The 24,043-nt window shown below is 43.5% G+C and overlaps 1 protein-coding gene across 1 annotated transcript in view; it reads left to right on the top strand.

Annotated features, from left to right (window-relative positions):
- Rgs22 (regulator of G protein signaling 22) overlaps positions 1–24,043 on the top strand; it is a 94,676-nt gene that overhangs the window by 6,496 nt on the left and 64,137 nt on the right. The window contains exons 3-9 of the mRNA XM_057792158.1: positions 7,097–7,159; positions 13,553–13,774; positions 16,995–17,080; positions 18,045–18,213; positions 19,489–19,618; positions 21,655–22,267; positions 23,613–23,774. Coding sequence (XP_057648141.1) covers positions 7,097–7,159; positions 13,553–13,774; positions 16,995–17,080; positions 18,045–18,213; positions 19,489–19,618; positions 21,655–22,267; positions 23,613–23,774 — 1,445 coding nt within the window. The remainder of the gene's footprint in view (positions 1–7,096; positions 7,160–13,552; positions 13,775–16,994; positions 17,081–18,044; positions 18,214–19,488; positions 19,619–21,654; positions 22,268–23,612; positions 23,775–24,043) is intronic.

The following is a 24,043-nucleotide window of genomic DNA, read 5'->3' as shown; positions in this document are numbered from 1 at the left end:
TGTGCTTGTTGGGAAGGGTGTAGCTCTCAGTTACCTCTGTGCCTGCCGCCGCCACGCCCTCTGCCGTGAACCATCGGCACCGATAAACCCTTTCTTCTATACGTTGCCATGGTCACGGTGTCTAATCTCAGCAACACAGAAGGATTAAGGCGCCTGCTGTGACGTTGTCGTGACCAAGCTGAACTCAGTCTCAATGGTATGGTGGCCTAAACGTGACCCGCCCAATGACAGCATGACGTCAGTTACCTGCCAGCTCGAATGCCCGGAAATCTTACAAGGCCCTGGCCCTGGATGGCTGCTGAGAGGGGAGGGTAGTTTTCCCTGGGGATGAGCCCCTGACATGTCGTTCAGGCCCAAATGGCCAACTCTAAACACACAGATATGAACCACACAAACGAATTCAGTAGGTTATGCATCTCTCTGTGTGAATGTTGTAATAATAGTTGAAGAAGAGTGAATTTGAGAGGGAGTAGGAGAGCACAGGAGGCTGTCACAGGGGAGAGGAGGATCAGAAATGATGTAAATATAGGATTATGAAAGAAACTCTCAAAAATTAATTTTAAAAGGGATTTTAGATTCAAATACTATTTACAGTATTTAATTGTGAAAACCGGTGTTTGTTTTCAACCAAGGCTAAGCTGTCTCAGAGTCAGTCTGTTGTCTTTATAGCTTGGATGTATTACAGTAATCAGATCTCCAAAGCATGAAAATCGCATCCTTATTTGTGGTGGTTTAAAAGAAAATGGCCCTAAGGGAGTGGCCCTATTAGGAGGTGTGGCTTTGTTCGAGGAAGTGTGTCACTGTGGAGGTGGGCTTTGAAGTGGCATATGCTCAAGCCATGCTCAGTGTCTCAGACCACTTCCTGTTGCCTGCCTACCAAGACGTAAGATCCAGCACCATGTCTGCCTGCACACCACCATGTCCCACCATGATGATAATGGACTGAACTTCTAAACTATAAGTCGCCCAATTAAATGCCTTTCTTTATAAGGGTTGCTGTAGTCATGGTGTCTCTTCACAGCAACAGAAACCCTAAAGCATTATTTAAACACAATATATCAAAATGTCCATAACCCCAGACCCCAGGAAAAAGGCTGCATGGCTGTAATCACTTGGTGTTTGTTTCCCAAACAGAACACGGTGGGTTTGGTAACTGAGAGCAATCTCAGTTGGTAATAGGTAGCCTCACATGGAAACCATGGAGGGTGGGGGGGCTGGAATGCAGGAATCATTGGTTCTATCTCCCTTCATCCCTTCTTTCCTGAAGACAATGCACAGCTAGGAGCCAGAGCATTGTGGGAAAGCCTTCTGGAAACTGAGATGCATCCCACAGGGCCCTTGGAAAGTGTTGCTATTTCAGGTCACTCATCTCTATGGAGGTCCAGACTCAGAACAGGGATCAATTCTCTAATGATTTTGGAGCTGCGGAAACTTAGACGTTCCACAAATATGTAGTCAATGGCTGTAAGTTGTTCCAGGGCACACATTACCAGTCGTGAACTGCAAAAGCAGCTTTCCGTCTGACTGGAGGGAGAAGCATGCTGGTTTGTCTTTTGTTGGCTTTGGTCAGTTTGACACAGGCTGGAGTCATCTGGGAAGAGGGGACCTCAGCCGAGAAAGTGCCACATCACTTTGGCCTGTAGGCGCAGCTGTAGGAGTTTTCCTGATTGACGATTGTTGCAGAAGAGCCCAGCCCAGTGTGGGTGGTGCCACCCCTACCGGGTGGTCCTGGGTATATAAGAAGTAAATTGTGCAAACTAGGAGCAAGCTGTGTTCTCTTATGGCCTCTGCTTCAGTTCCTGCCTTCAGGTTCCTGGCTTGAGTTCCTGCCCTGACTTCCCTTCAGCTGTAAGCTGAAACAAGCCCTCTCCTCCCTAAGCTGTGTTTGATCCGTGTTTTTATCACAACATGCAAAGGCAAATGAAGACGCTAACTAACCCTTCCAGTGAAGTACCACGTACTAAGCAGCTACATTTATGTGTTAGCTGTGAGGTTAAGACTTAGCGACCTCACCACACCCGCCTTTACCCCTTTAAGATAGAGAAGGGGAGAAAGTGAGAGCCTCTGTCTCTTTTAAGTTAGACTATCAGGCTGGAAGGACTTTTGTACAGGGAGAGAGCCTTGGAGGTTTGGGTGTGGTAGAGTCACTAAAATCTATGGCTATGATCTGGGATTAGAATTAAATACTGGGTGAGAAGGAAAGAGATTTTACAACTCTTTCAGTTTCATTCAGAGGACCAGTGAGATGGCTCAGCAGCTGCTCCCCAAGACTGACGACCTGAGTTTGATCCCTAGAACCTACACGGTGGGAGAACCAACCCCGAAAGCTGTCCTCTGACCTACTCCTGGTATATTGAAAAGAGATCTGCGGTGAAATGGAGCACAGACAGAAGCCACACACCCACTTCCATCAACAGCAGCTACCGTCACTGGCAGGTGTGCGCAGATGGCTTGGTCCAACCCTCCTGCTGTTAGAGATTCAGGAAGCCTGGGCTAAAGTTGGACGCGCTGACTTCACTTTGGCAGGAGGCTCACAGAGGGCAGGCCTCAAGAGCAGCAAGTATTGAAGGAGCCCCCACGCTGAGTCACACCTGTGGAGTGATGTAACGGAGGAACTGCGGAACTCAATTTTCTCGTTACTCCTTTGACCGTCAAGTTTTTTTGGATACTTGGAAGATACTAACATGACTTAGGAAATTTAATTAATCAAAAAAATGTCCAAGTAATTGGATTGTGGAAACTTAATGAGAAAAACAGAGCTACTAAACCAGATTAAAGACTTTCGGGGTTTTTTCTTTTATAATTCAAGGGCTTTGGGAGGAAAAAGCTTGTCAGATTGAAAGATGCCACTTTGTGGTAGAATTCTTGCCTAGCATGCACAAGATTCTGTGTTCAGTCCCAGTACCACGCACACACATACATACATATGCACGTGCACACACACGCATGCATGTGCCCTGCATGCACGTGAACATACACATGTGCACACACATGCCTGAGCACACAATGCTTGTATGAGCACGTGCACACATGCGCGCATGCACACACGCACACACAGCATGTGCCTAGCCCCTTTGGTTTGCCTGCTGATGTGACTAGATGTGCCCATGCTGAACTAGTAGCTGTGGTGGGAAATGCACTCCCTTATTCAGTGGCACAGCTTCCTGCCGAAATGGCCATAAGGCCAGAGCGGGCAGTGCTTGTACCAGCCTCACAATCACAGCTGCCCCAAGTCAATATAACTATCAGTATTTAATACCCATAAACGTTAAGATGAAACATCACAAAAGAAATGCCAATTTTGATGTATTTGCACAAGATTTTAATTTATTGCGGTCGTCTCTAGAAATTTGAGCGTGTGACAGTACCACAGTCAGTCCCCAGCAAGAGAGGCTCAGAAGCCAAGGAGAGACATTATGTCAAGAAGTGGTTGTAGCTGTAGAGTCTAGCCACGAGAACACAGACGACAGCGACTGTCCTTTGGTCTCTTTCCTAGCGGTTCTCTCGGTATATTTCTGGGAAGTTCGTGTCTGAGACGGATTACAAGAAGTAGGCAAAGCATGCGTTTCATCGCATGGACGGAGTCAGAGGCTCCTGGAACTGAACATGCCTGGAGCAGGGGTTCTCAGCTGTGGGTGTGACCTCTGTGGGGTGAATGACCCTTCACAGGGCTGCCTAAAACCATCAGAAAACACATATTTACATTGATTCACAACAGTAGCACATTTACAGCTATGAGGTAGCGATGGAAATAACTATGGCGGGGGGATCAGCACAGCCTGAGGGACAGATGAAGGGTGGCAGCATTAGGAAGGTGAGGACCTCTGCTCCGGAGCGAGCGTGTGGCCCTGAGGGTCATTGAGGCGTTGCTGATCCACGAGGCTCTATGGAATGGCTAGAGCTAAGTTTAAATCAGCTAAAATAAAACTGAAATGCATATTTTAGAAAAGTTAACAAATTTTATTCCCTACTGCTATTAATATGTTTGTTAATATAGTTATATCAATTTGTAAGATTAATATAAAATATACATTTTCTTATGCATGGATTCATGATCCTGTGGCTTAGTATTGTGAATTTTGGTTACTTTTTTAAAATACAGAATTTAATAAAATAAATTTCACCTGAAAGACATAGTTATTCTTTTAAAATATCATGTTATTTAGAATTTACCACCACAGCCCAAATTTGGCTACTCCTATTGTAACACAAAAGCCTTCTACTTGGGTGACTAGGAATTATTGAGTTAAGATGCGTTTCTTAAGCGCTTACTTGGTGCTTCACTAAAAAAAGGGTTCTGGAGCTTGAAAAGTTGTGAAGTTATTGTTCCGGTTTGCATTTCGTCAGCTCAACACAAGCTGGAGTCATCTCAGAAGAGGGAACCTCAGCCGAGAAAACAGCATCAGACGGGCCTGTGAGCAAGCCCCACATGCGTCCCCCATCCTAATGGATGGTTGATGAGGGAGATCCCAGCTAACTGTTTACAGTGCCACCCTGGGCTGCTGGTCCCAGGGTCTGTAAGGAAATTGGCTGAGCAAGGCACGGGAGCGGGCCAGTAAGCAGCTCCCTCCATGGTCTCGGCATCAGCTCCTGCTCCAGGTTCCTGCCCTGACTTCTCTTCACGATGGACTATAAAATGAAACACACCCTCTTCTCCCAGGGCGTATTTGTCCATGATCTTTATTACAGCAATAGACGCCAAGCCTGGACAGTTATTAATCTTATGGTTTCCCCCATGGTGTCTGCCTTGCTCTATTTTAACAGACCAGAATTCCAAGCTGTGCTGCTAAGGCTCCACTCTGAAGGCGGTACATTCACCTAACCCTTGGTTCATCTGTTTTAATCACTTGGGGTCTTAGCAAACTAAACCCTGGGTCTATTAGGTGAGATTTCTAGTAAGTTCCTTGATATGAATCTTTTTGTTTTTTTGAGACAGGGTGTCTCTGTAACTTTGGAACCTGTCCTGGAACTCACTCTGTAGACCAGGCTGGCCTCGAACTCACAGAGATCTGCCTTTCTCTGCCTCCTGGGTGCTGGAATTAAAGGTGGGCACCACCACCCAGCTCTTGGTATGAATCTTGAACCAGAACTATTTATAATTTCCAGACACCGCAGTTACATAAAGTTACCAAGAACAAATCTATTTTCCGAAGTGGGTTTAACAATACCATAGTCCTTTCTTTACAAAACTACTTTGACTTTGCCATCTCCTGCTCCTCCTCCTCCCCCTCGTCCTCCCCTTCCTCCTAGTGTATATGCACATGGGTGTGAGTGTAGCCCAGAGGTCAACCGTGGGTGTTGTTCCTCGCAGTTCTACTCACTGTTTTATGCTCTTGCTTTTTCTCTCTTTCTGCCTCTTCCTCCCCTCCTGCGTATCCTCCCCTCTGTCTTCCCTTCCCGTCATCCCCACTTTCACCTTCACCTCCCCTCCTCTGATGGGGTCTCTGTCTGGGATCTGGGCTGACTAGGCTGGCTTGCCAGAGAGCCCCAAGGTTGGTATTACAAACACACACCACCACACCCAGCTTCCTGTGTGAGCCTTGGGGATTGAAGTCCAGTTGGAGTGCTTGCACAGTGCCTTAGCAAGACTTTCTAGTGCTTCCCAAAACACCACGATGACCGACCACAAGCTGGCTTACACTTCAGCATTGATGTTCATCACCAAGGGAAGTCAGGACAGGAACTCAAACAGGGCAGGAACCTGGAGGCAGGAACTGATGCAGAAGCCATGTAGGGGAGCTGCTTACTGACTTGCTTGGCCTGCCTTGCTCAGCCCACCTTCTTATAGAACCCAGGACCAGCGCCCAGGGTTGGCACCACCCACCATGGGCTGGGCCCTTCTCCACTGATCATCACTAAATGAGAAAATGCCTGACAGCTGGATCTCAAGGAGGCGTTTCTCAGCTGAGGCTCCTTCCTCAGATGTCTCTAGCTTGTGTCAAGTTGACACACAAAACCAGCCAACCGAGGTATCTCTCCAGCCATTACTTCACTAATTTTTAAAAATTAGCTAGTACTTCATAAAAAGAAAGTTATCAGCCATATGGAAGTAATAGCATTGTGTCATGTTTCAACTTTCGTGTTAGATTTACAGCATTGAAGTCTAATTATGAATAACAAACAACCACATGTACTGTTCCATCGAGTGTGCCACGATGGGTTCTCGACACAGTGCAAACAATGACCAATGAAGTAGGTGTTTTCTGATTAGGAGAGCAGGTTTTTCTTGGCAGCGGTTATTCGATTTTGCCAATTTCAAAAGTGGCTATGTTGGTGGGTGAGACAGTTAAAAAAAAATACATATACAGTCCGTATGCAGAACACATGCCCTGTTCAAAATCCAGCAGGTCCAAGAAACTGAATTTCATGCTCGCAGAGAAGAAATTGAATATTGTGCTTAGCTTGTCACTTTAATTGGGCAGCCAAGAATTTTACATCCCTTACCACTTGCTACTGTCTTTAACAGTGACTCTGCCTTCTTTTTTATTTACTTTACATTTATAATTATTATTATGTGTGTGTGTTTAAGGCGCACATGTGGAAGGCAGTGGGAATCTTTACAGAGCCTGCTCTTTCTACCTTTGCACGGGTTGTGGGATTGAGTTCAGGTTATCAGGTTTTCGTGGTGAGCGCATTTACCTGTGAGCCATCTTGTAGGCCTTCTGCCTCTATTTCTATGAAGTGCGTGTTTTAAAAGTCTGAGAAATTTATCATGCAGTGCTTCAGTTTGTATTTGTGGATACTTCATTTACATGTTCTGCTACATTCTTCTCGTCCCCTTTGCTAGCTGCGGTATCAAGGACTTTGAGAGAACAGTCCACTCTATTTTCTTTTTGTTGACAGTGGTGGTGGCCGAGGCGAGGTTCAAGTTGTTCACTTTGAAGGCACTCCATAGCTGAGACTGGCTTTGAACTCTCGGCTCTGTGCCTCCTGAGGGCTTAGGTCATGTCATAGCCCGTTTTCCTGCCCCTTCCAGAGACTGTGTTAGGTTTGTAGTGAGGCTTCAATGTGTAACTGACTGAAAAAGTCTGAGATCTAAGTCACCATAAGGCATGCTTCAAAACATGGCTGTAATATGTTTTTATGTTTTTTTCAGGAAAATTTTTTGGCAACAGATGGCTTCCTTGTGGATTACTTTAATGAGTTCTTAAGCCTTCCCGTGAGTACATTATGATGTTCTATTTATATTATTACAGCAAGGTATTTATAAATTATTAGTGTGTGTATGTGTGAGTGTAGTGTGTGTGTATGTTTGAGTGTATGTGTGTGTTTGTATGTATGTGAATGTGTGCATGCTGAAAAGCATATGTGAGTGTGCATGTGTGTGAGTGTGGGGATATATGTGTGTGCTCATGCATGCACATGTGTGTACGCATATGTGTGTGCATGCTGAAGAGTGTGAGAGTGTGTGCATGTACGCGCGCTCATGTGTGTGAGTATGTGCATATGTGTGTGAGTGTGTGCATGTGTGTGTGCATATGTGGGTGTGTGCATGTGTGCGCGCTCGTGTGTGTGCGCTCATGTGTGTGTGCGTATGTGTGTAAGTGTGTGTGCTGGAGAGTATATGTGAGAGTGTGTGTGCATATGTGTGTGAGTGTGTGTATGGTGTGAGCTGGAGAGTATATGTGAGTGTGTGTGCGTGTGTGTATGCATGTGTGTGTGTGCATATGTGCACTTGTGGAGGTCAGAGGACAATGTCATGGAGTCAGCTTTCTCTTTCCACCATATATGGAACTAAAGTCATCAGGCTTGAGCAGCAGATACCTTTACCATGGAGCCACCTCCCCAACCCAAAGGTGCCAGGGTTCTGCTTTCCCAAATTATATACTCTCCCTGCCATAGGCTCTGCAATCTCTGTTCTTCTCCAAGAAGCACATTTTGTGAAATATGAAAAAGTCACGCTTGCCTAGCAGACATAGAGGTACATAGTGAGTTCAGGGCCGGCCTGGGACACGGGAGAAGGGGGTGGGGTGGAAGTTAAGATACAGCTCAATAGTAGAGACCTCGCCTAGCAGGCTCCCAACTCTGGGTCCCTTCCCAACACCTCACACACCCCAATCCAAAACCAACCAATCAATAAGAAACAGCTATAAATCTTAAATTTCAGTTTCTCAGCATTTATATCTTGGAGACTGCCTTGGTGCTTCTTTGATCCATGAAGTGAATGAGTTCCCTGCCATGTTCAGAAAATCTGTATCAAGTTGTAGAAGTCAACAGAACAGTAACAGAAAATCAAAGCCAAACATGATTACCTTTCAGCTTCTTGGAAGGGTGAGGCAGGAGGATTGCCCTAAGTTTGAGGCCAGCCTGTGCTACATAGTTTCAGATCCTGTTTAAAAAAAAAAAAAAGGAAAAAGAAAATTTGTGGGAAAATTCAGCCACAGTCCTGCAACTCAGTCAAAACTGACGTTGCCAGTTTGTGTGTTTTCTTTCGGACCTTTGCTCAGTGTGGCATCTGCGAGGAAGCTCCCTGAGGAGCTGCGCCTTTCACCCCTCTGCACACACACAAGTCAGTTTTGTTGAAGGGGTGTGTAGGGATATGAAGGAGTGTGAAGGGGTGTGAAGGGTGTGACGGGGTATGTGGGGTGTGAAGGGGTGTGAAGGAGCGTGAAGGGGTGTGAAGGGTGTGAAGGGGTATGTGGGGTGTGAAGGAGCGTGAAGGGGTGTGAAGGGTGTGAAGGGGTATGTGGGGTGTGAAGGAGCGTGAAGGGGTGTGAAGGGTGTGAAGGAGTATGAAGGAGCTGCGGGTGATTCTCTCCCCTCCATTCATGACCCCTGTGCTTTCAGAAATACCACTTACTTGAACTTTTTATTTCTTTCTCTAAACAACAAAACTAGTACATCTTGCAGATTGCTATGGAGTGAGGTAATGCATGTGACATATTAGGTTTATTTTTTTCTTTAAGCCCATGGACTCACCTTCCATTCCTGAAGTACAAGAGGCAATCCCTTCATCTGATTTGGTGGATCAGCCTGGAGTGCTCTCCCATGCCACACAGATCTGTCATTGGTTTTGCCTTTTAAAAATTATTTTCATTAGAGAGCTGGATGAGAAATTATAAGAGGGACCAATATTTTTCCAGTCTAAGTTCACTCAGCTAGTAAACGACAAGGTCCACCCAAGGCCACATGGCACAGAAAGCAGAACTAGGGACAGAAAGTAAACAGATCATTTGGATAACAGGCGGAGACCTTTTGCTTATTCTGATACATAAATGAAGTAAAACAAACAACACTAATGTGTTTGAGGGTACATTAACTGAAATGGAGTTCAGATCAAGAAAAATATTAGTCTGGAGAGTGTGAAGGCACCCGAGTGTTTCTTTGGAAAAGGCTGAATTGTTAGACCACATTTGGAATATTGTGTTGCGATCTTGGTCCCATTGCTTTGCCAAGCCAGTCTCAGGGAGACTCAGCCCGTGAACGCACAGGAAACTATGTCAGACTAGAAAGGGTTGAGAGACGTGTGAGTGTTTGACCTGGCGGGGTGGCAAGGGTAGACTGGGGTCGCTCTTTCAAACATCAGAGAGCTAATCAAGGGAAATGGGCTCATGCTCTGTGAACCCAGATGCAGGGCAGCGCCCCATTTACGAGAATCTAGTCTACAAACAACAGGATGGCTGGCCTGGGAGGTGGCAATCATGTATGTGGTGGTATTCAGGTGGGGCTGGGAAATGAGAAGGCTCTGTTGGAAGAGGACGAGGGGGTGAAGGGAGGAGAGGGAGAGTTTTATCCGTTAAATTTTCCCTTAAGATGATTTCTATGACAGATATTAGAAAATCATAAATAATACTGATGAACATGAGATGAATCTTATCCCATGCTCTTATTGTATAGAAAAAGTGTTTGTCATCTGTCTGTCTGTCTGTCTGTCTATCCATCTGTCTAATCTATTAATTTATTATCTGTCTGCTGACGAGGGAGGGAGACTGGAGTTACTCAGATGAAGAAACATTGATTCCTCATTCCCTGCTTATTTGCTGAGCAAACCAGGCCTCTCCTGCTTCTCCCCAGTCTCCTTAAGGATCATTCCTTTTTCATTTCTCCATCTTCCATGTAGAGTCTCTGAAACAGAGAATCCTTCTAATCTGTCCTCTCACTTCCCTTCCTCTCTCCTCCTTATCACATTACACACAGCCACAATCTAAGCCTGAGAACATGGCTGTCACATTCTCACATGGGCCTCAGGTCGAGCCAGATTTCCAGGCCCTCTGAGATGCCATCCTACCTTTGAAGGGACAAACCCAAGGCAAGAACGGGCCTACGAGTCAGACTTTGGCTTCTCTCCTTCCTCCCATTACTCCATCACACTCTGGGGACCCAGCGTGAGATCCAGAACCCATGGCTGGTAGCCTGCCCCATGCTGCTTTTGATGGGGGAAGTCCAGGACAGTTGCCTCTGTTGTAAAGGATCGTGGCACTTTCCAGATCTCAGCTTTCATAACTTCACTCTGTCTGTTCTCGAGCCAAGTTCACTTTCAGATATTGTTTTCATTTGGCGTCTGGGAGGATTTTCTGTTGTTCCTGTCAGCTCTTTATGGACAAGTGTTTGCTCATTAGGTTGTCTTCTGTGCTATAGTGTGAAAACATTTTTCTTTTGCTTTTTTTTGTGTGTCTTATGCTCAGTGACATAGATGTAGGTTGGTCCTCCGTGGGTGGTTTCAGATGCTTGTGACATTTATGGTTTGCAGAAGCTGAAGGGGTGGCCCGCTCTATATCCTCCTTGCAAGGATAGGTATGTCATATGTTTGCCAGACCACGCTTAGCTATGCACTTTTGGAATTTTACCATAACTTTTTTTGGCCCGATTCTCCACACTTTTTTTTTTAAATCTGTAAACTATTATAATTTCTTGCAGCTTTATGAAAGAGTTATATGCTGGGAGGATTGGTGGGTGAGGGGCTGGAGAAAGAATATAAATCTGAGAGAGGAGTGGGCTGAGAAGAGATGGAGGGCCTGGGTCTTCCCTTGCCAACGTTTAAACACTCAGAGATTGGTTTGCAAAGGCAATGTTGATGGGATTCCAGGTGACTGCTGAGTTCAGGGTTATACCAACAGGCGTGATAAACCCTTAGCTCCAACACAAAACAGTCAGGTTACCTACTGCAGTTCATTTTGTTGACTGCTTACTGCAACTCAGTTTGTTAGCTAAGGATATTCCATTCAATTCATGTGGCATATTAACCCTTCTATCTCACTGTCAAATGTCTGGCAAACAATTTATAGTTCAGCATCTAAAATGCCAATAGAAGTTAGATTGGGAGAAGTTCTTATTGGTAGTCAGATGGTTTCTATCCACTGCCGAGGATTCCTGTTTGAAACACAGCTTTGGAGCTCAATCACTAGAGACAGAGTTGGAACAGAGATGGACATGTATTAAATTAACCCAGTCATTAGTTTTTAATTTAAATACTGTTCAGCTAAATAATTTGGCACCAGCGAGTGTCAGTGGCACTGGGCTGGCAATGTAAGCACATCACTAATTTTTCACAGGTTTTTTTTCTCCTCCCCCCTTCTTTCCAGAGAAATGTGGAACCAGCAATTTATTGTGGTAAAAAAACATTTGCATGCACTTGCTTTTTCTGTGAAAATATTTCTCACACATGGACGGCTAGCCCCACAAAGCTAGCTCTCAGCACCTCCAGGTCAATCCATTTTAGAGCGTTTAGAAAATGACACTCTCAAAATAAGAAAACTAAGTCAGAAAAGGGGCAGTCTGTAGCAGCTTGTCTGGGTCTCAGGCACAAGCTGAAGGCTTTTCTGTGGTAGGACTGAAAGCCTTGTGTTGTCAAAATCAGTCTAGTCAGCTTTTGGCCGAAAATACTTTCTGTGCCCTTCATTTCCGTGTCCCCCACTCTCCGTGTCTTTTATTGTTATTTCTGAATTCACTTTAGTAGTTTTTCCTTCTGTATTGAGCTGACTAATTGGCATCCTTTACTTTCGATTTGTCTTATCTTTGTGTTCACCTGGCTGCTATACCTCAAGATGGAAAATAGAAAATAGAAAGGGAAGCAGGCGCAGGACAGACAGGCTCTCCTGTCGCAAAAACACCAGGGCTGGAAGTTTTTTCCAGATGGCCCGTCTTGTTAAGGACTTCATCTCCCTGACCTTACAAGTGTGATGTCCGTCCCTGCCGCATTTAGTCCATTTCCTTCCCTAAATCAGATAAATCTTGTCTCTGGTATTACAGACTTGTCCAGGGATACCACAACAAGGGGTGTATTTTTATTAGGCCCATGGTGTCTGTTTGACCTATATTCAGAAGAGAGATGTAATAGATCACAAATAAAATGTGCTTATTAAAGGAACCTTATAGGTAATTTCCGGATTGATTATGCTTACTGAGTTAAACTTGGCGTGCTGGTGCCGGGTTCTAAATCGGTTTAGAATGCATACTGGCTGTGTCTTAAGTCTGTTTCCAGTCATTAAATACCTTAGAATGAGCAACATTCTGGACTCTTGAGATGTGATACCTTGTGACATAAGTATTTTTAGCTTAAAGCTTACAAAGATACCCTGCAACTCACTATTATATTATATCTGAGGTCTATACAGAAGCTCTACAGGGGCACTTACAGTTATAGCTGTAGTCTGTACAGCAGCACTTACAGTTATAGCTGTAGTCTGTACAGCAGCACTTACAGTTATAGCTGTAGTCTGTACAGCAGCACTTACAGTTATAGCTGTAGTCTGTACAGCAGCACTTACAGTTATAGCTGTAGTCTGTACAGCAGCTCTACAGGGGCACTTAGAGCCACCTACCACTTTCCTAAGCATCTGTAAATTACATTAAGTGAGTGGTCAATTCACAATGGTTTCCTTAAATAAATGAATAGCCTGGAAAAGGAACCCGATCCCAGATTTAAAGGACAAAATTAGAGATGATAATGTCAATGTACCATTAATTCTTCTGGAAATAAAGGACCTAAAAATCTTTAATGGTTTATCCAAAGTCAGAGAGCTGTTTGCTGACAAGTTAGCATTCAAACTCAAGACTTCTGGTAGTTGTGTATTACTGCCCACCTTTAAATTAAAGCTGGAAACCTTCCGCGCTGCTGAGAGGAGCTCAGAAAGTCAGGCTCGTTCACATTCCGGTCGCTCCGGGAAGAACGGGGCTGGTAGGGTCTTCAGTGAAGAACAGCTTGCAGTTAATATGCGCTTTTGAGAAAGAGAAATCGCTCGCTTTCATGCCTCTAGGGCTGAAAGACAATAGGATTGTTGTTTCTTTTTCCTTCCTTCATTCTCACCCAGTAACCCACCTCCTCCTGTGAGGGTAACTGCTCCCAAGAAGCCAGGTGTGTCACTTTCTCTAGTTCTTTAGCATCACAGAGGTAAGATCACACAAACAGCACACTCTGGCACTGTTTCCATGGCGTAAATTCCCGGTAAGAAAGCCTTCAGTGGATCCTCTGCCCTCTGGTAAAGGGGTTTCCAAGATTCTAAAAGGGAAGGAAGATAATGATTGAGAAGATGAATATATGACATCAGGTCCCTCTAGAGACAATGAGTTTCTGTATTTTAAATTTTAAAGATTTCCGTACTTTTTATTACAGACCTTCTCAGAGGCGATTAGATTCAATGTGGACTATGGAGTTTTTGAAGTAATCAACAATGCACCACAGCTTCTGGAAAAGCAACTGAAAAGAATTCTGCAAAATCAGCAACCTCGAAATCCCATCTATGATGTTATAAGGAAAGGAAAAAGTGATGCTAAACCTTTTCAAAAGAGTGTCCCCTGTGAAGATGAGACCATTAACATCAACTACACCATCATGGTAAGCCAACATGCTTGAGTCTGTCTTCTAAGATCAAGGAAGCCTTTGGTCAGCCAGAGAGATGGCTCAGCAGTTAGGGGCACTTGCTGCTCTTCCAGAGTACCTGGCCCCGATTCCCCACACCCACACTGTCTTTAGCTCCAGTTCCAGGGAACCCAGTGCCCTCTTGTGGCCCCTGTAGCCCCAGGCACGCACATGGCACACATACATACGTACAGGCAAAACAGTCATAGACAGAAAATTTTAAAAAAATGAAGCACTTGGTGAATTGACGCAAAGTTTCTGAAGTACAATCAGATTTGTGTGTTGTGCTTACATGGAATGTCATCTGTTCACATAAAATGGATCGTTTAGCAGTTTTGTTGATTTTTATCAACCAATATAAGAATGATTATGTGAGGGCCTGGAGAGATGGCTCAGTGGTTAAAGAGCATTGCTTGCTCTTCCAAAGGTCCTGAGTTCAATTCCCAGCATCCACATGATGGCTCACAACCATCTATAATGATGTATGGTGCCCTCTTCTGGCCTGTAGGCATACATGCAGAAAGAATATTGTATACATAATAAATAAATAAATATAAAAAAAGAATGATCATGTGATTTGCCTTGACTATATAAAATGTCAAGTACATTTATATAGTAAATATGCATATTTTTATAGTTTAGTTTCCTTCTAGGAAATGTGTGTATAAAGGAAGCTTATTTCCTCTGTTTTTTTTTTGTTTGTTTTTGTTTTTTTTTTTTTTTTTACCAATTCTATTCATAGTTGGAGCTGAGATGGCTTTGAAGCACCAGGATACACCCTGTTGTAGGTGGAGGCTGCTTGTTCATTCCCAGACACCCAGACCCGAAATAGTCACATAGAAACTGTATTAATTACAACATGTTTGGTAAATAGCTTAGGCATATTCCTGGCTAACTCTTACATCTTAAATTAACCCATTCCTATTAATCTGTGTATGGCCACATGGTTATGGCCTACTGGAAAAGTTCCATCCGTCCTCTGTCTCCTGTGGCGGCTACATAGTATCTCTCTGACTCTGCCTACTCTCTTTCTGTATATCTTTGTTCAGATTTTCTGCCTGGCTATATTCTACCCGGCCATAGGCCCAAAGCAACTTTTTTATTAACCAAATGGTCATAAAATATATTCACAGCATACAGAAGGGAATCCCACATTACCCTGTGACTCTGACCTCCCTGGCTTCAAATTCTGTTCTTAGCTGCCAGTTTCTGTCCTGTTTGCTTTAGATCAGAAAATCTATATCTGGCTAAACCCACGAGCTGTGCTCCCAAGAAAAAGTGACATGAGAAACTTGGTTTCTACCATCAGCCACGCCTCCACTAGCTGCTACTCAGATGTGCTGTGTGAATCAGTGACCAAGGATTATTTAAAAATGCTATTTTAGAACTAGGGAGAAGTAGGCTGAAAAATACATTTGCTCATAACTTCAGACAGTTCTACTCCAATTCTCTGGCTATTAAACTTAGATATATTTCTCTTTTAAATTTTATCATAGTAAATGCTAATAAGAATTACATTAAAGCATTGTTTTAAAGGTGGATCAGAAAAATTGAATTATATAAATTATTAGCTAAAAGTTTTCTAACTGGGTATGCAAATATTTAGTAACAACAATAATTAGTAACACATCACTAATTATACTAAATCTATGTAGCTTAACCATCCTAATTAAGAGAGTCAGACGGGACTAGAAAAAGAAGACTCAATTATTTGTTATCTAAAAGAAACCAACCTTAAGTATAAAATAAATATATTAGGAGAAGGTATATGCCATATAATTACTAATTAAAAGAAAGCTAGGGTGATTATATTAGTATCAAAGTAGACTTCAGAACAAGGACTCCTGCATAGGATAAAGAAGGCTATTAAACAGTGATAAAATGTTAGCTCATAGAAAACACGACCAGCTTTAATTGTGTGTGTGCCTAACTATAGAACATTGGAATACATAATCAGACATAAAGAGGAAATAGTCAAAAAACCACAGAGAAAGACTGAGATTAAAACATTGCTTTTAGTAACCATAGAAATGGTGGATCCTAAGGACATGCATGGCATTTCTCTGTCTCACTTGCAATGAAGTCAATCTGTTGCTGCTTATAGACTCAACCTGTTGATGCCTGTAGACTCAACCTGTTGGTGCCTGTAGACTCAACCTGTTGGTGCCTGTAGACTCAACCTGTTGGTGCCTGTAGACTCAACCTGTTGGTGCCTGTAGACTCAACCTGTTGGTGCCTGTAGACTCAACCTGTTGGTGCCTGTAGACTCAACCTGTTGGTGCCTGTAGACACCTCACCCCACAAAACCAAAGTTCATGTTATTCTGACATTAAAGTAAACTATAATAATAAAAATATGTGAAATTTATTAATGATAAACACAGAATTAAACCATAAGTTGGTAACAAAAGAATATGGAAAAAATCTTCAAATACTCAAATAATTAAGCAATATACTTCTAAATAACCCAAAAGTCAAAAAGTAAGTCTCAAAGAAAACAAGAAACTAAAGTAAACCATCGCAATTTGGGATGTAGCTAAATTGGCATTAGAATGAAATTTATGTAGTTAAGTAATAGGAAATGCGTAATAGAAAATAGAAATACCAAGCATTGCTGCCAGTGATCAATCTTCTACCATGGGAAACAAGAAAGAGAAGGTTAATTGAGACCCAAAGTAAAGAAGAAACATCATAGCCATGAACTTCTGATCCGCCTGTGGTGGACTACAGGCGTGCACTACCCCGCTCACGCCTGTGACTACAGCAATGCACCACCACGCTCACGCCTGTGACTACAGCAATGCACCACCACGCTCATGCCTGTGACTACAGCAATGCACCACCACGCTCACGCCTATGACTACAGCAATGCGCCACCACGCTCACGCCTATGACTACAGCAATGCACCACCACGCTCACACCTGTGACTACAGGCTTGCACCACCACACTCACGCCTATGACTACAGCAGTGCACCACCACGCTCACGCCTGTGACTACAACAATGCACCACTACACTCACGCTTGTGACTACAGGCTTGCACCACCACGCTCACGCCTGTGACTACAGCAATGCACCACCACACTCACGCCTGTGCTGGGATTAAAACCAGGTCTTCGTGCATTCTAGGCAAGCACTCTACAAACTGTGGCAATGGCAACCTGAAGATGACTTTTTCTTCATTTTCTCTTAATAGTGCCTCAACCGTGAACAAGGTATTAAGTGGATCAAAAGGAAGAGACTTCCAGCATTTCTGGAAAGTGATTGCTACTTTGAATACAGGTATCATGCTGCCATTGGCCTGTGTTTTCCTAAATGCCTGTTTGCTTCATATAAAGGTTTTTTGTTTGTTTTGTTTTTGTTTTTGTTTTTTTTTTTTTGGTTTTTCGAGACAGGGTTTCTCTGTGGTTTTGGAGCCTGTCCTGGAACTAGCTCTTGTAGACCAGGCTGGTCTCGAACTCACAGAGATCCGCCTGCCTCTGCCTCCCGAGTGCTGGGATTAAAGGCGTGCGCCACCACCGCCCGGCTTGTTTTTGTTTTTTGAGACAGGGTTTCTCTGTGGCTTTGGAGCCTGTCCTGGAACTAGCTCTGTAGACCAGGCTGGTCTCGAACTCACAGAGATCTGCCTGCCTCTGCCTCCCAAGTGCTAGGATTAAAGGCGTGCGCCACCACTGCCCGGCATAAAGTTATTTTTTATGATATCAGTTGGCATTTGGATCCTATCTGCTATAGAAATAGGAGTGATAAAAAACATTGGCAAAAATCACAGAACTTTTCTAAAGAAATTTCACAGTTGTATGTCTTTGATCATATTTTTAAACTTACCTGTCACTCACAGTGGTGTTTATGGAAATACAAAGGGAATGTTAGTGTGACCTTGATAACAGAATGTGGGGGATTAGAGAGAAGTCTTAGCAGCTAAGACTTGTTCTTGCAGAGGGCGTGGGTTTGGTTCCCAGCACCCACATGGTGGTTCACAACCATCCCTGACTCCAGGTCCAGGGAACTGGATGCCCTCACATGAACTCCATGGTCACACAGGCAGGCAAGTATAAAGATACATGGATCTTTACAAATGTTTTTAAAAACACAGAACATCTGTGTGGGGCTGAGGATTCCCCTCTAAACTGTAAAATTTTACTAAAATTTTAACTTTGTTTAGAATAATAGTTTTAAATAAAATACAAATGAAAACAGAGTACTTCTGTGAGCAAAGCTTCGTTAGTTTGTGACTTCTGCAACACAGGTTAGCCAAACTGATCTCGCAAGCAACATGGAGCAATTCAGGCATAAACTTCATAGTGGGTACAAGCTTCTCCCCCTGGATCCTGAGAAAACCGCCCACTCCACCTCCACCTACCGACGAAGAGGACAATCTCATGATTATGAAAAAGTTCTACGTTTCTCTTGGCCAGGTAAGATGAGGGTTTTCATGACTCAGCACCAATGAAACCTTTTGTTTCAAACTAAGAGACATTGATTTAAAGCCCCCGCCCCAAGCTTAGTGAGGTTTCTTATGGGTTTATGCTGACTCGTTTGATATGCAGAAATGCAAATCAAATGGACTTTCCTTACACATGCGAAGCAGCAATTGAGATTGAGATACGCGCTCCATATCACCTAGGAAGTAAGGGCATGTGCATTATATTCTGAATTTATTATAGCAATTCAATAAGGATGTTAAGCATTGTTTAGATGATACTTAGTTGTAAAAACGCATTACTATTTTATCAGACAGATTTCCCTTCTGTTATTGCTTAAGCATAGAGTCGTTGTGAATGGTTAGATACAACCTAGAATCAATTGTCCTTTTAGATTGTCCACATATATAGATTGTCCAAATATAGGGATAATTTGTATTTTATTTTTTCTCCAATTACCAGGTCTTTCCTCTTGCAGTATACCCACTATACCTAAATCTATATGAAATCTGAAGCAGGTGGCCCATGTGCCCTTTATTCTTTGTCAAAAATTGCCAATCATTTGTGCTGTGGGTGTCAGGACAGAGAGGGATGAGGTGGGCGTCAGGACGGAGGGGTGCGGTGGGCGTCAGGACGGAGGGGTGCGGTGGGCGTCAGGACGGAGGGGTGCGGTGGGCGTCAGGACGGAGGGGTGCGGTGGGCGTCAGGACGGAGGGGTGAGGTGGGCGTCAGGACGGAGGGGTGCGGTGGGCGTCAGGACGGAGGGGTGCGGTGGGCGTCAGGACGGAGGGGTGCGGTGGGCGTCAGGACGGAGGGGTGAGGTGGGCGTCAGGACGGAGGGGTGCGGTGGACGTCAGGACAGAGGGCTGTGTAGGCAGCAGGCACAGGTTTTTCCCGTTGTCACCTAATATGAAAGAGTGAATTGAAATTTATTCTTTTCCCATTCTCTAAGTTTTTTCATTCCTGTACATCTGCTTGTTGTCTGCCTGCATGTTTGCCATGGAGCCGGAGTTGCAGGTTGTTGTGAGCCACTCCATGTTCTAGGAACTGAATTTGGGTCTCTGTAAGAACAGCAAGTGTTCTTCACTGCGGAGCCATCTCTCCAGCCTCCACTCTTATCTACTGAGTTTTTAGTACAATTTTCCTTTAATAAAGTATTTTCCCCCATACATTATAACCCATAAATTGCATTATAATGTTTATTTTTCAGCGTTTTGAATGGCAGAATGCTATTAAAGCTATATTAAACTAATGTTTCTCTCTTCCTAGGCCTCCTATACTCAAACGCAAGATTGGTTTACACTAGCAAAGCAATGTCAGCAAACAGTAACGACCTTTTCGCTACCCTGCTGTGTACCCCACCACAAAATTGCATCACCAACTCTTTCTTCTGTGTCTGGTAAGCAAAGACAAGGTCCTTCAGAGTCCGCTGTCTGCTGCATCCTGCAGTTGGGAGGTGGGCAGAGAAGCTCACCACACAGTCCCTGCCTCCCTTCTACTTCCTAGTGGGTTTTGTTGGGTTGTTGTTTGCTGGTACTTTTGAAAGGGAGTCTGGCTCACGTGGATATGATAACAACGGAGGGAGGCGGTTAGAACCGAAGGCCCATACTTACCAGCCGTGTGATTTTGTTTGCTGAGACAGGGTCACATTGTGCAGTCCGGGCTAATTGCGGACTCGCTCTGTATCTCAGGCTGGCTTTGTGATCACAGTGATCCCTCTTGCCTCCTCCTCCACTGTGCTGGCATGGCAGGCCTTCCTGAGCAAGCCTAGCTCTTAGTTGCATGGTCTTTGTGCTGAGTTATTCCTCTTGGACTCTTGTTTCTTCTCACCTGTCAGCTTAGGCACACCTTCTCTAGTGTAGAGAATGCCACCCCAGAGCCCGGCACACTTTGTGTAGTCAGCCGGGGATTGTCTTGTCTTTATTTCTATAGCTCTTTCTATAGGTGTTGACAGAGACTGCTGTCCTGCTAGGTCCTGTAGCTGTTTAGTCCCAAAGAAACACACAGAGGTCTACATTAATTATAAACTGATTGGCCTATTAACTCAGGCTTCTTATTAACTAATTCTTACATCTTAAATTAGCCCATTATTCTTGTCTATGTTAGCCACGTGGCTTGGTACCTTATATCAGTGAGGCGTTCTTATCTTGCTTCCTCTGTGATGACTGCAGACGGAGTCTTTCCTCTTTCCAGAATTCTCCTGTTCTGGTTGCCCTGCCTATACTTCCTGCCTGATTACTGGCCAATCAACATTTTATTAAAGCAATACAAGTGACAAATCTTTACAGGGTACAAGACCGTTGTCCCACAGCACTTTATAAATTCCTCCCACCAAGTCTTTGCAGTGAAGTAGGTATAATATTTCCGAGCTGAAAGCAAATGGACTGGACTATTGGAAATGCTAGAATTCCAGTCCTCAAGAAGTTAAGGCAAGAGGATTGTGACTCAAACAACAACAACAAAATGGAAATAATAATGGATGGAAATTGAATTTGTCTTCTACTTCTCAGTTTAGACTGTTTCTCTCCTTGGAAAACAGATCAGTTCTGTCATGGGGAGTCTTGTGGGTGATACCAATTTTTCATAAAAATTGAAAGAAACAGCCAAGAAATGCGAGTCACCAATTAAGATAGGCTCAAGGGGGAAATTCTAGACATGATCCTAAGAATTCAGGAAATCCGTAGCGGTTTGCCCTAACCTCCCTGCGATGTGTGTGTAGCGCCTGGAGAAGGTAGAGCTCAGTGCACTAACTGACTGAAAATCAACAACAACCCCTCCTCATTGAAAGGATCTAGGTTTCTGTGTGCTTCCTGGCCTTTCTCCCCGTATTGAAGAGGAACCCTAGCGCACAGGACCGTGGACAGAAGGGCTGACCGAAGGGCACTGGGCAGGGAGGCCCCACTTGCTCTCCGCCCAGCCCTGCTGTCCCTTTGTAGGTGTACAGACTTGGGAGGGGGAGGTTGTTATATTCATTTTCAATACAAAGTTATAATGAAATGTTTCTAGCCATGGAGATTTCAAGTCTGCTCACAGAGAGTGAATACTGAGAGCAGGCACACTGATGACGACCCCCAGAGCTGTGGAGTCCAGAGGGCAGACTGACGTGTGAAACCTCCATATTTCCCTGAATTCTGAAAGAGGAAATTAAGAACTAAAGCTATTTTTTTTGGGGGGGAGGGAGGTAATCTTTTATAAGTCCCTGCATTATTTTGTTACTTTAATGATAAGAATTACATGTCTGATAGTTTTTTTATAAATACTCAGTACATTTACACAAGGCAGATTTAATTCCTGTTGGCAGTTTTTTCATCACAGCCTCCCAACGAGGCTCTAAAGTTCCTGGTCTGTGCAATTTGCCATTTTCTACAGCACCTACCTGGCAGTGGAAGAGCCGGGTCATTATCTAATCTATTAGCCTTCTATAATTTAATACAGAGGGTTTAATCTTCGATGATGGAGTTCACCCCAGGACAATAAAGAGCCCAACTAAAACCACTGAAATAATTCCTGAGATGGAAGAAGAAGAAGAAGGGTCCGTATCAGTAAAAGATACGCCTTCCCAAGCTCTTCTGAGAATATACCTTGAAAGGAAAGATGAAGAGGACAAACAAAAGACCGTGCATTTCTCATCATTTGAAGAATTTCTCAACGCCTATGTCATCTTCATCCTGAGAGAAGCCATCGAGCACATCACAGGCCATTCCTTTAGCGGCATCCCCGGCTACATCGACTTCTACAGCGTCACCCAGGTGATATTCGATAAAGTGGAGCCCAGCAAGAAGACCGTAAGTTCACCCCAACTTGAAACAACAAAGGAAATCTCAGAAGAGAAATTGGAAAAAGTAAGTTTAAGTTCAAAGAGTGAGAGCATCGGGCCAGAGGGCAGGGCCGACTGGTGTATTTCCCACAGAACCTATGACATTGGCAACAGAAGGGAATTTGAAAGATTTAAGAAGTTTCTAAAGGGAACATTAGGAGAAAGATACTGGTGGCTGTGGATGGACATTGAGAGGTTAAAAGTTCTTAAGGACCCTGGAAGACATCAAAGGTACTTTCATTTTTATTTGCCAATAGTTTAAAAAAAAGCAAATTATAGAATATTTGTTTGAGTTATTCAAGCACAAACATTAAATAATAGAATGTGGTTTATGCACTGGGAAGGGTTAAAACAATGATCTTTATTTTATAATAGATTTTTGATATCACAAGTTTTCTGATTTCATAGTTTGAAGATACCAGGGCTGAATAGGTAGCCTATTTGTGGGGGCACATACATACATGCAAACCAAAAACTCAAGATACATAAAATAAAAAGTAAGGCTAATAAGCAAATACATAAATAAATAATAAATAAATAAAACTGATATCAATAATAGTAGTTATTTGGGTTTGAATAATGTTTCTTTTCATAAATTCCAGATCTGCTGTAAAATTATACTTTTTATAGTGTCATAATATTATAAAAATTTTATATAAAAAGTAGTTTATCAGCTATATGATATTAGGCAGCTATGGATGCCAGTACGGGGCCTCTTGTCCCAGCAGGCTGCCTGGCTGACACATGCCGTGGTCTCTGGTCAGATGCCACAGAGCTATCTGTCTCTCCTGAAACTGTGCGTCTGACTGGCTCCACGCTTCAGATTACCGTGAGTGTCCATCTTCACAGGACACTGCTTTAAGACAGCCCTTAGGTCTGTAGCTCCTGATCTAATCTGAAGCACCGTAGGCTGCATTTTTTCCTAAGGACTTGGTGGAGACCCGCTAGTGACTGGGTTATTAGAGTAGAATTTGGGTCACAGAGCTTATGCTTTGATTCAGGCTCAGCAAATGGTTGATTCTGTAACCTGCCTTGATCCATATTTGTAAGACATATCAGCAGAGTCACATACAAGAAACATTGGGATTTTCAGGACCAATACTATGGACTTCTGTTGTCTCTATAATGAATTACCCACATCCAGTAACCTAAAAGCCACAGTTCCAGAGGTAATCTATTTCTTTACATTTTACAGTTTATGGAGGAGACTGTCCTTGGTTTATGGCCCCTTCCTCTCCCCTCATGACACCTTAGCTTCTGATGTCTTCTCTGCTCTGGCCCCACCGTGGCTCCTGGAGAAGGATTTCTGGCACTCCCTTGCTGCTGATTTCTCTCTGCCTTTTTTTTGTAAATTTTGGAGGTTTGGTGTGCACAATTCTACAAGGCCATCCAGCTTATTGAGAAAAGCAAACACCCTTGAAAATAATTCATAATTTATGTCTATAAGCATAATTTTATAGTTTTAGTTTTAGTACTCTGTAATGACGGTTGGTGCAGAGGTATTTATTGTCTGAAACATCCATGTTTGAGAAGTTGAACAATGTATTGACCTGTGTATAACTGTGTTTCCTCTAAGACATCTTGAGAAAATGAAGAAGTGCTACCTTGTGAGCAGTGGGGAACGCTACCTTTCTACAGAAATCCTCTCCAAGTTTAAACTGCTCAATGGATCCCGGTGGACAGAAGAACATTTGAAAAACATTCAGATTGAAGTCATAAAACCCCTGCTTCTGTATTGGTAAGGAAAATAATGTGGATCAAAGTTACTTTCCGTTGCTTTTCTTAGGCTAGATACAAATAATTCATTTTGTCTCGTGGTGGTTATGTAACTATGGAAAGTTAAAGTGACCAGTTTATCTTTGCTTTTCTTTGAAAAGCATTTAACTTTCAGATGCTTGGTGTGGTGGTTTGAATAAGAATGTCCCCCATAGGTTAATATATCCAAATGCTTGGTGGCCAGGGAGTAGAACTATTGGAAAAGATTATAAAGGATTAGGAGGTATGGCC

The sequence above is a fragment of the Chionomys nivalis genome, chromosome 17, assembly GCF_950005125.1.
Source record: "Chionomys nivalis chromosome 17, mChiNiv1.1, whole genome shotgun sequence".
NCBI classification, from domain to species: Eukaryota; Metazoa; Chordata; class Mammalia; order Rodentia; family Cricetidae; genus Chionomys; species Chionomys nivalis.
The sequence above is the reverse complement of the archived record's forward strand: the minus strand, read 5'-3'. Positions and strand labels throughout refer to the sequence as shown.